This window comes from Anoplopoma fimbria, chromosome 24, assembly GCF_027596085.1.
Source record: "Anoplopoma fimbria isolate UVic2021 breed Golden Eagle Sablefish chromosome 24, Afim_UVic_2022, whole genome shotgun sequence".
Lineage (NCBI taxonomy): Eukaryota > Metazoa > Chordata > Actinopteri > Perciformes > Anoplopomatidae > Anoplopoma > Anoplopoma fimbria.
In genome coordinates, this window is record NC_072472.1 from 4,428,631 (window position 1) to 4,441,147 (window position 12,517).

Consider the following 12,517-nt stretch of genomic DNA (forward strand, 5'->3'; position numbering starts at 1 on the left):
GGAGAGGCGTTGGCTTTGCTCAGCACAGTTAATACACTTGTAATGCTGATTATCTCCGGCCTGTCGTGTCACGGATGGATGAGATAGAGAGGAGGTGGGTTCAAACACTGAGGGATTAAAGGAGAAGGGAGGATGGATGAAGCAGGATGAGAAGCAGTTGATGGCTGCTAAAAGGAGAAACTGGCTGTAAGCATTTTACAAAGAAATAAAATAAGGTAATAGTTATTGATGGATTCATTATATTTTATTACTTCTGTCTCAGCCCAGTGTTTTAAATCACGTCTTTGGCTCACCTGCCAAAGAAGCAAATTACCTGTCAAGTTTGATTTACACTGGCCAAATTAATGAACGTCCAATGTCCACAAATATGTCATATTGATTTTGTAATAACCAGACGTGCCACAAAAATGTCAAATTACCTGATTGGTCAAGAAAAAAGTCATTTGAAATGGATAACAGGTGGCATATTTCCAATTTATACAATTTTTTTGAGCATGTGTTTGTTTTCCACTGGCTGATTTTCCCAAAATGTGTTGGGATAATTATCTGCAAGGTCTTTTCCTGACCTGTCCAGTGAAAAAAACACTATATTCACAACCCATTTCCACTGCTTTAAGCATTAAAAAGGGCAGGTTGTTATTTCACTTAAGGCTGGTGAAGATATCCAGAGACAAATAGTCCCTCCTGATGCCCAGACTTGTAAAAATATTGATACTTTCATAAACTGCAACCGCAGTAACATCTCTCTTTATCAAAAGGAAAACAATGAACTCTAATCGGCTCCTCCATCCTGACGCAAAAGTGGTTGTTTTTTCCCTTGAGTGTCATTGGCTGTGTGGATCTGAGTCAAACTCTTCCCTCATTTGTGTCTCTAATTTGTAGACCAATGTGGAATATTTTATTAAAACAAATTCATCACCCAACACATGTTGTCAGATTTGTGTCTGCCGGTGAATATGTGTAAGTGGGACTGCGAAAAAGGGAAGAAGTGCTGTGTTTGCTGATTCAGAGATTGATAGCTGCTCAGGCTGATGGAATAGAATCAGACAGAGACGAGATAAAGACAGATGGAGTTGAAGAGGAATAAAAAAGACTGTCAGAAGTAAAGATGAGTTGTTGGGATAGCATGTGTCAGTACAGGTACGAGGATGGAGGGTTGAATTGTGGAGGAAAATATCCGTCATTTCCAGGTGTGTCTGCAACGCCCACATCTGTATTGTGTGATTGAATGAATACAACCGACAATTGGCTAACCACCTATCTAGAAACAAGCGGCAATGTACGCAAGCAATGGGCTTGAGTTAATCGTATAAGACATCTCATACAATCTTGCCAAAAACTAAATTTAACTCACCAAGCTGTCTTACTGTGACACCTAAAATATTATGCAGTTTGCTGCAGCAGAATGCAACATTAGCTGTGGACAGACACGGAGGTGCACACTCACTCACGGACGCAAACATACCCGACCGATGGCGTGGTCCTCCTGCAGAACATACATATTATTCACCATGTTGAATATCCTGTAGAATACACATTTCTCTGCATCACTACTTAAGTATATTTACCTCATAGTTATGTCATAAATTTACATCGTAAAATGTTTTTCCAGGCGAGCAAGAATACTTCATTTTAGGTTTCTGAGCTGACATATTTTTGGGTTGTATTTAAAAACAGCAAAGCTAAGAAAACGCTGAAATCATTGGGGATTTGTTTCAACACACCAAAGCCTAAAAATATGTAGTAGAAAATATTAAACACCCATAAATTGTGGAAAGTGTTGAAATAGTCAAATAGGACACTCTGACTGAGCAGAGTGTTTATTTACTCCAAACTCCTCTCCTCCCTCATCTCTTTCCTTATCTTTACCTCCCATCCTCCTCTCCACTCCCTTGTCATGTGTCCAGGCAGAGGTAGTTGTTTTTGAAAACAGTACACACGCACACACACACACACACACACACACACACACACACACACACACACACACACACACACACACACACACACACACACACACACACACACACACACACACACACACACACACACACAGAGTGTCCTAATCAAAGCCAGGCTCTGCACATTGTGTCCCAGTTGAGCAGCTATTTTTATCTGCAACGCTCTAACAGGGATGGAATGGGTCAGATAGGCCAGGCTGACGAATCCATCAAGACCAACAGATAAACAGTCTGTCTGCTGGACCGCCGGGATGCACACACACACACACACACACACACACACACACACACACACACACACACACACACACAGACACCTGCACATACACTGTTGAAGTAAACAAATAAACCAGTTCTGTTTCTTGATCACAAATGTACACTCATATACAGGCCTCACTCTCTTTCTGCCTCTGTATATCCCACTTGCTGACACACACACACACACACACACACACACACACACACACACACACACACACACACACACACACACACACACACACACACATGCACACTTAGGAGGTAGTTCCCATCTGTGATGTTGTTTTGTGTTGTGTTCCCTGGTATATGTGTTTAAATCTGTACTCCCTTGGTTTTTTTGTTCCTTTTTAATACCTGTGCCTTCCTACACTCCACACACACACACACACACACACACACACACACACACACACACACACACACACACACACACACACACACACACACACACAGTCTGTCCTGTTCCATTAGAACGATGTTCCAACGAATCTTCAGGCTCACACACACATGATGCTGTCACACACACACACACACACACACACACACACACACACACACACACACACACACACACACACACACACACACACACACAGATGTGGTTAGAGACACATGATTACTGATTTACCGTTGTGAGAGTTGGCAGAGATCCCGTTTCTGGCTTGTTAGTTTGGGATTCAAGTGCTCTGGCTTGGACCCAATTAGTTTCTCTCCCTTCCTCTCCCTCTCTCTGCAGTTACTTTGCTGTCACGACTATGTGTTTGAAAGTCTGTGCAGAATACAACCCCCCAAAAAACAACAGCATGTTCTCTACATATTCGGAGCTGATCCATTATTTGTCCTGTCCATACATGTCGGTGTTTGTGATAGCTCTTAGCGGTTTGCTTTGAACCCAAACATACTACAGCACCTATGAGGACATTAAGCTGCTATAAACCTTTACTGTGGGGCACACGGTGTCGTAAAAACATTTACAGAACAGTAAAGCCACAAGTTTACATTACGTTCTGTGTGTTTCTGTGGCTGTGTTCAGAATCACATGCTAACATAATATTCATACCAAGTATGACGTAAAATTGAGTGTGTATGTGTATGTGAGGAATGCCCCCATGTGTACTTCATTAGCAAGGATCTCTGGGTATGAGACGTGAGCTTACTGCACATATTCAACTGCCCCACAATGCATTGCATCAGGGTGCCTTCAGACCGGCAGTCAGTCTTGGGGGATTTTAAGCCAGGCGAAAAGCTGTCACTTTATTAAGTTTCCATATGTTTTTCATGCAGGAAAGAAACAGTTTGGATTCCCAATATGTGGTCAGTTTATCCAAATAAGTCAGTATGCAATACGTCGGTATGCAGTTTGTTGCTATGCAGTATATATGCATGAAGTACTCATGCAGTACGTTAGTATGCAGTACGATAATTTGCAGTACATTAGTGTGTAATACTCTACTGTGCGCTACTAAAGTATGCAGTGGTTTGATATGTAGTACGGTAATCTGCAGTACATTTATATGCTCTACCTTAGTAGTTTGTTAGTATGCAGTGGGTTAGTAGGCAGTACGTTAATATGTAGTTCTTTGGTACACAGTACTCTAGTATGCAGTAAATTAGTGTGCAGTATGTTAAAATGTAGTTCTTTGATATGCAGTACATTAATATGTAGTTCTTTGGTATGCAGTGGGTTCGTATGTAGTTCTTTGGTATGCAGTGGGTTCGTATGCAGTACGTTAATAAGTAGTTCTTTGGTACGCAGTGCGTTCAGCACTCCTGTAGCTTGCTTTTCTCATATCCGTTTACACACCTGTAGCTGTCACTTTTCATGCATGCAACCAAGTGCAACACTATGAGTGACACCCATGGAATTTCCTGTAAGTGTGCGCTGGTATTCACACATTTAAATGGATTATTGCCTCCTGCCTGTCTCTAGCAGAGTCGGTTATTCTTCCCGCCAGCGAGCGTGACTTCTTCCAACACGGTTGGGCAACAAGCTGTATGAACCACAAGCTTTATGAAGTACATCTTGTCCATCATAACCCAGCATTAGCATCCCTCCTTTCGTTTTCTATTATATTTCTGTGGAGTTACTGAACATAAATAAAGTTTATAATCAGTCACACATCGACCCCAGATATTGAAGAGACTCAATATCTGGGTTAAGTCTGCATGTGACTGCATGTGAATAAGTCTTTTCACCTTCCTGGAGTTTTCTGTGTAAATCCTCAGCTAACATGGACATCCACTCTCTTTCACTGTGTTTCATCTGTTGATAAAATGATTTTGTTAGCATGTAACAACTACAGCTGCCAGGGGACCGTGCCGAATCTTGTTTACTCAGCCTTTTGCACTGTCTGTCTGTCTCCCAACCTGTCTCTCTCTCTATTCAATCTATTTCTGTCTCTCTATTGGTCTCAGCCTCTTCACTCTCTGTCTTTTCTCTGCGCCTTCTTCTCTCGCTTCTGCTGCCAATTCAAAATAGTCACACACACATTTACAGCCACAGCTTTTTCTTTGAACATCCATATGCGCTTAACATAAACATGCACACATGCATCTTTCCAGCTTTATTCTCTCCATCCACTCACACACACTCATCTAATGCTTACAGGGCCATATGATAGTAATTTGGCAATATGGAGGAGCAGGAGGGCTCAGCAGGATTTTGGGTCTGAGTGGAAGAAGAGTTTACTGGCAGGAAACAGGAAGTCACCTCGTGATTTTAACATCTTATTGTCTCATTACTGGGTGCACATAACCCTGTGATGTTATACCCGGTTGCTTTGATCTTTAGCTTTATTAAAGTAGGGTTTTTTAGCCACTAGAAAATAACAAAAAAAGCTGAAAAAAAGACGCCTCTAACATTTTATAAATTGCGTGACAGATTGTTTTGACAACTTTATCAGCAGATAAAACACACAGAGCAATATTATCATTCATTTCAACAATATAACTTTCTTCTTTTAGCTTTGTTTTTGCTGGATCAAAAAAAAAGATTCCACTATCTTCACCAGCTTGTTGCTATCTTTATGTGCCTGCTGTTTGGTGGTTGGCAGGTAGCATACAGTGGGTTTATCAGTGCTTTTTTCCCTTAGTTTATTGAGCTTTTGAGACAGAAAGATAATGGTATTAAACCAAAACAATGAACTGAAAGAGCCTAAAAAGGTCTGTAGAGCTGAAGAGTTTGGAAATAATTTGTCACAACGAGCGATGTCAGGCTGGATCTATTTTTTTAAATAACAAATATTGACCGTTAAGTCTGTTTGTTGAATGATCATTTGTAACACGACTGGACAAAATATGTGGTAATAATGTTCATCCTCACTGTCAGGTTCATGTCCCTGCACTAAATCACGGTGGTGCAAGATGCAACATGCTGCCCGTGTTTGTAACAGCGATGTCGTGTGTTTCAGGTGCGTAACCTGTGCTACATGGTGACACGGAGGGAGAAAATGAAACACACCATGTGCGACCTCCAGGAGAAGATCTTCCACCTGCAGATACAACTACTGGAAGAGGACATAGCTGGAGGTAAGAGAGAAAGAAAAGAACACCAGTGTGTCCGTGGTGATTTTTCTAAACGTGCCAATGTAAAAATAAACCTGTTACCTTTCACCCACTCTATCACTGTAGCCAAGGCCGCCAACACACACCAAAAAAAAGAGCCATTTGGAAAGCTCAAGTGCATAACGGTTACATCCAAACCCTTGTTGACTGAGTGTGGTGGGTGGACAGTTTTTGGAAATGGCCTGTCATCATTTTTTGCACAGTAGGCCACACTTGACACCTGCACAGCCGTGAACACTGAAATAATAGTTCAGCAGGATATTGGGACACACAACATCCACATAAATGGAGCTCTGCTTCCTCTCCACTCTGCTCAGGTGACTGACCTCCATGCATTTCATCCAGCTGCTCTGTAATGGAGAACATGAAGGACAAAGCTGGGTGGATGAGTTGATGCTGCTTTGTTTGCTAGATATCGGCTTAAAACTAGATTTAGAATCTTATTGGAACCACCAGGTTAAATTTGGTACATTTTTTTAATTCTTTAAAAGAATCTTGTTGTATTTTGACTCGGCTACGTTTGTCTTTTATTTCCAATGATTGTTTTCATCATTATCGTTTAACCTGGAAACCAAAAGGAGCCGGTTATAATTATGGTCATAGTAAACCAGGCAGCAACCTCTGGCTCTGAAAAGTGAAGCAAATGTGGTCGGTTTGTGTGGGAGTCTATGACTCTACTTCTCACTTGATTTATTACCTCAGTAAACAATGAAAACATGGGTTTATGGTCTTAATCTCTAGTTTCAAGTCTTCTTCAATGTGCTATGATGTTAATTTAGTAAATTATGGTCCCATTTAGAGAAAAATAGATATAAAGCAGGGTATGCTTTAGGGTGGGGCTACCTTGTGATTGACAGGTCGTTACCATGGTGTTTTCCGGTTAGGGAGTTTTGAAGTTGTACGTGTTTTTGTCTTTTAACTTTAACCCTTTCAAGGTGTGTTTTCAGCTCATGAAAGTTAATTGTAACCTTTTTGGTCGCTTCATAATGTATTATTCAGCGTGAATACCCCGATGGCCAAACTTGAGGCTATGTGTAGAATTATTAAATCAACTGTATACGACAGACATGGCTCAAGAAACAGTCAATTACAGTTAGAACAAGAACAACAATAACGGGGCCTCTTTATTTATTTAGCTTTCTTATTGAGATTTAGATAAAGTTACTTCACTGTCTGATCGGTGTCCCTTGGTTAAACCATTCCAGAGCCAGAAGACTCCTCACCTTTTGACACCAATCCGGACTTTAGTACGTCTAGTGAGATTGCATCTGGAGCCAGAGGCCAGCCTGTGAAGAGCCTTAAAAGTTAGTAACAACATCTTAAAAATCAATGCTAAAACCGACTTGCAGCCAGTGTAGAGCAAGCTGGTGTGATATTGTCATAAAACTGTGAACATTAGCCTGGCAGCTGCAGTGTTTGTTGCACCTGATGTCGATGAATGGAGCTGCAGCTGAGACAGGAGTACAGCGAGAGTAGAGAGGAGAAAGAAAACAAAGAATCTCCAACGCTGTCCATCACTTCTAATCACTTTATTGATGACATTTTGGTCCTCTGACCTTCAACAGCTAATACAAACAACATCATACATACAGTGTACAAGATGTAGGGGGAAAAAAGCAGCCTGGGATGCAATTTCACATCGTCAATGCACGTCCAATAAAAGTGCTTGTTTTTGCCACTGACATTCAGAGATAGTTGTTCCATGTGTCTGACAACAACAAAACGTTGTTCTTTACCTTATGCTTCACCTGGTTTGTTTTTCTTGTCTCGCTCGGAGAAGTCTTGTTCTGAAATCTCGTTCTGACATATCACAGCGAATCCACATTGTCAAAACCAGCTTGAAATTCAGCCATGACTTCGAAAATCTTTTAGATAACATTTATCTACGTTGTCTATACTCCAACACAACAAAGTCTTCACTCCTCTCTCCAACTCCCTCCCACGTTTCAATCGTTTTTCGTTTTCTGAAGATTTCAGAACGAGACTTCTCCTTGAGTGAGACTTGATTAAACACGATAACAAACAGACCAGATGAAGCGAAAAAGTAAAGAAAAACCTTTTATTTTTCTGGTGTGTCCTTTCCATAATATTCTCAGACACTTACAAGGACAATCTGAGCCTGTCAGTGGCAAAAAGAAGCACTTTTAGTGGGTTTAAATGTGGTGGTGCGAAAATTGGCCAAAGGATTACATTGCAGTCTGTTTTGCGGTCTCGCTCGATACTGGAACAATTTAATAAATTGTTGTCCCCATTCACACAAAGAACATAGGGCCCAGGTTGAAAAATACTAAAGTTGCCCTTTAAGTGTAGTTGTAAGAAAAATAAAGTGACCTGTTTCTGCCTTGGATTATATTGAGGAACCTTTATTAGTTCTAGTAATCGTGACCTGCAGCTGTCATGGCCATGACAGGGAAAGCCTGTTGTCATGGTAATAGCAGTTACGTCTCGCTGGCATGGTAATGACAGTGAACTCAAGTCAGCTCGCCCCTGTGGCTGTGTGTGTGTGTGTGTGTGTGTGTGTGTGTGTGTGTGTGTGTGTGTGTGTGTGTGTGTGTGTGTGTGTGTGTGTGTGTGTGTGTGTGTGTGTGTGGTTAGAAGTGCTCAATTTTCACTGCTCATCATTCCCGAGGTAGGCTGCACATACACACATTTATACACTCCACTAAATCTTACAAACACTTTCACTCTCTCTCTAACTCCCTCTGTGTCTCTCTCTAACACACACACACACACACACACACACACACACACACACACACACACACACACACACACACACACACACACACACACACACTTGCATGCACACACACACGCACACACACGCATGCAGAGCAGAGCTGCTGACTCAGCAGATTGCTGCCATCAGGTACCGGGAGCTGTGCTGCTGGCACTAAACAGCCATATCTATTCTCACTGCCACAGGAGTTAGATTAGAGAGGACAGTTTGTGTGTGAGTGTGTGTGTTGGTGTGTTTGCGTGTGTGTGTGAGTTAGAGAGCTCCAGAGAGTGAAGGATGAGCTTGTCTGCTATAATGATTTGTCGTGTCCCTCACCTTGTATCTACCTCTTTTTCTCTGCCTCTTTTTCTCTTTCACTCTTATTTTCCACTCTCCATTCCTCCGTATCCTCAGCTTGAATCTATTTTTCTCCACCATCTGTTTTCTTTCTTGTCCTTTCCTCTCATTTGCGGTGTCCTCTTTCCCGCTCCTCAATCTTACCCTTGGTTGTCTCGTGTCGACACTTTTTTTCCAGTCAGTCCATCAGTTGTCACCAGCTTGTTCTTATTTTGTCCTTCTGGCCACTCAAACTGATTTTGTGACAGTAAAGGTAACTGCAAAGAATAATAGTTTTTCAAACAACAATACACCCAAATTCTGTTCAGATGGCTTAATTATTCTAAGCATTGTGGGAGAGTTAGGAAATTAAAAACAAATCACAAATGTTACATAAACTACAACTGATTTATCACTCGACTAGGTCATATTCACTTTGATCAAATGTATGTTTGCTCTTATATAAATGCAGAACAAATGTAAAACAATCAGCAGAACGTGTTGGATATCAGGTCTAAAGACACTGACAATATTCTCAGTCTTAAAGTATGTGTCTTAAAAAAGGTTGTTTTCTTTTTTTGGCACTTAAAATATGTCTGACATCGAATACCGATGTGTAAAATCAGATTTTCAGAAGCTTGCAGATACCCTGAGGTGGCCATGCATCAACACCACTATCCTCCCTCCACTCATCTCTCTCCAGGCTTGTTTTTTTTTTTGTTCTCAATGTTAAAAACACACACATCTCTTCTCTAAACCACCTGGAAACAGAACCACAAACCTCTGTCGGCCCGTCTGTCTCTCACAGCACTTAACCTGTCATGTTCCACGTTGCTGTCTGCCAGTCCGCCTGTCTGTCTGTCATGTTTATCTGCCTGTCTGTCATGTCGGGGGGCCAGCTCTCGTCATGCATTGTGAATGCTAGCATGTTACCAGCGAGGCGGCCGATATCCCCGTAGTCCCACACGCAGACAGGCAAGCATGATGCCGAAAGTACAGGAAGGTCTGCGTGATGATGCGGCATCTGATGTCATTCTGTGGCGAGAGATTCATAAATGTATAGCTGGGCCATATGGAGAAATTCAAATAGTGTAGTGTTGCTGCTTTCACAAAATACTTCCACAATGAGATCTTTGATAAATAAATCATCCATATTGGTGGTAAAATGGCAAATAATAGAACAGCTAATGACATCACTTTACTGTAAAGTAAAACCAGGAAAACACATCATTTATGCAATAATACAATATACAAAATGTAAGAAAATATATCTATTCTCGTATCACAATATCAATATTATATGAATATATTTTGCCCAGGTGTTTTTCTTCAAAAAAGACAAGTTCAGTTATATTCTACACAGGCACACAGGCACACACACACACACACACACACACACACACACACACACACACACACACACACACACACACACACACACACACACACACACACACACACACACACACACACAGCATCATTATTATGCAGGAAGTGCAGTAAATTTACATCTTGGCTCAAACTGAGCTGTGACAAGCTGACAGTGGTTAGTATTGGCCTCTCTGATCTGCTCTCAGCAAATGTGTGTGTGTGTGTGCATGTGTGATAGAGCGTGAGGAAGGCAGAAAAAAAATAAGGATGGAGGAAGAGGAGGATGGGAAGGGACAAGAAGGTAATAGGATGAAAGACAGAACAGGAGCAGTGACCATGAGAGAGAGGAAGGAGTGTGAAAGGGTGGATAGAGAGAGAGAGGGAGAGAGAGACAGTTGGGGAGAGGGCAAAAAAAAAACTTTCTCATATTGCACTAATGAGCTCAGGTAAGAAATGGGACACAGTGGTTACACACACACACATACACACACATACACACACACACACACACACACACACACACACACACACACACACACACACACACACACCGACTCACGCTGCAGTTCAGCGCGCCTAGAAAGAGGGGAAATTAATCACACACTTCAAAAAGACGAATCCCCTGGTGCCGCTGCACCTTCTAAACAAGAGAGGGAATGCGGTTTGGAGGGGAGGATAATATTGCAGAGATGAAGAGAGAAAGGCAACAGCAGAATGTGGAAACAAAAAAGAAAAAGAAAGCATGGAACGGACAAAAAAAAAGTGTTTAGAAATGGTTCCTCACTGCTGATAGTTGGATTTGCGCTGAGATTACAAACCTGCAGGGGCAAAGCAGAGCCTGCAGGTGTCCTTGAAAAAAAACAACCAAAGACTAGCTTTCCAAGCTGTAGAACATATAAAAGAACAAGATCAGATTAGGAAATAAAAAATATGGGGGGGGGGAATGTTGAAAAATGTTCCCTGGGAGATGAGAGGATAAGATGGCCCTCCTGTCAAAACAAAAGAACAGAAAGAAATTACAATGTCAGCGCTGTGTGAAGAAGAGTTCCCTCTGGGAGCTTCCTCAAAGATCTCCCGGCGCTAATGGCCTCCGCTATTTCAGCAACGGCCGTGAAATAAATTGGAAACGTGGGGAGAAGTGTCTGGTTGATGTACCTCTACTTTTTTACCAAATGCTCCTTAGGGGATGTTTAACCTAAAGAAATCACCATCAAACTTCCCTAGAGGATGACTCGCATTATGGTTATTATTTTTGATATCACAATAGATCAGAAATGTTATATTTTAAATTGCAATTATATCGTTACCTCAATAAATATATGCTAATTTGCGTACATTTCTAGAACAAAATCTTCAGAATATAGATAGGAATGAAACTGTAATGTTTGGTGTATGTGGGAGCTACAGAGCTACTGAAGTGGAGATTTCTGACTCAGAGTCTGAGAAAAAACTAATTTAGAGAAAACGGCCTTTAAAGATATGTTTTGTAAAATAACATTTTAAAGACACTACAGGTGAATAGGTTAAATTTAATAACTAATAGATATCACCATGAAACTTTCCCAGGTGAGTACTTCAATTAAGATAATTACAATTACAATAGTAGCATTGCTCTCATCCACTGAATGAAAACTCCAATTTGATAATTTGGCCGAACCTTTAAACTGACAGCAATGGTTCAAAGTTAGCCTGCAGGGACCTTTTCCGACCAGGAACAAAGGTGAACTAAAACTAGGAACTTTTTGCACCGAATCTAAATAACTATAAATAGTATATAGAAAGGAAAAGTGGAGGCAGTGAAAAGGAGACTGAAAACACCAGAACTACAGACCAGGATCTAAATTTAGAACCTGCTATCTTTGGTTGAAAAGCACAGAAACTTGCTTATTTCCAAAAAAGGTTTCTGGGTTCCTGGAAAAGTTCCTGCTGTCAAAAAGAGTTATAGTTGTTAAACTGGCAGTCCAGCATCCGTGTGACTAGTGATAAGGTTCTGATTAGCAGAACCCTGTAAACTAAGTGTACCCTGGATGTAAACACAATTCTGTTTTTGAGATTTTGAGATGGATAATATGTCTATTATATAAATATATCTTCTCGTGCATAGAGGTATGAAACCTGAGCCATCTGTAAATCAAGAATGTCAAACTGCCTTTCCTTTTTAATCTGACACAGTTCTTGCAACAGATCTGTGTTCAGGCTTTAAACACAGGAGGCAGGAAGGATGTTAGCTTTGTTTTCTGGTGCAAAGCTTAAGCCAAAGTAGAAAATCAGAAGCTGCTGTGCATGAGAAGTGCTGCAAGTGGCA

General features: G+C 41.1%; 1 protein-coding gene across 1 annotated transcript in view; it reads left to right on the top strand.

Annotated features, from left to right (window-relative positions):
* The window catches only part of jade2 (jade family PHD finger 2), a 171,506-nt gene that overhangs the window by 137,657 nt on the left and 21,332 nt on the right, over window positions 1-12,517 (top strand). Inside the window, exon 11 of the mRNA XM_054626084.1 lies at window positions 5,633-5,750. Within this exon, the coding sequence (XP_054482059.1) occupies window positions 5,633-5,750 (118 nt within the window). The remainder of the gene's footprint in view (window positions 1-5,632; window positions 5,751-12,517) is intronic.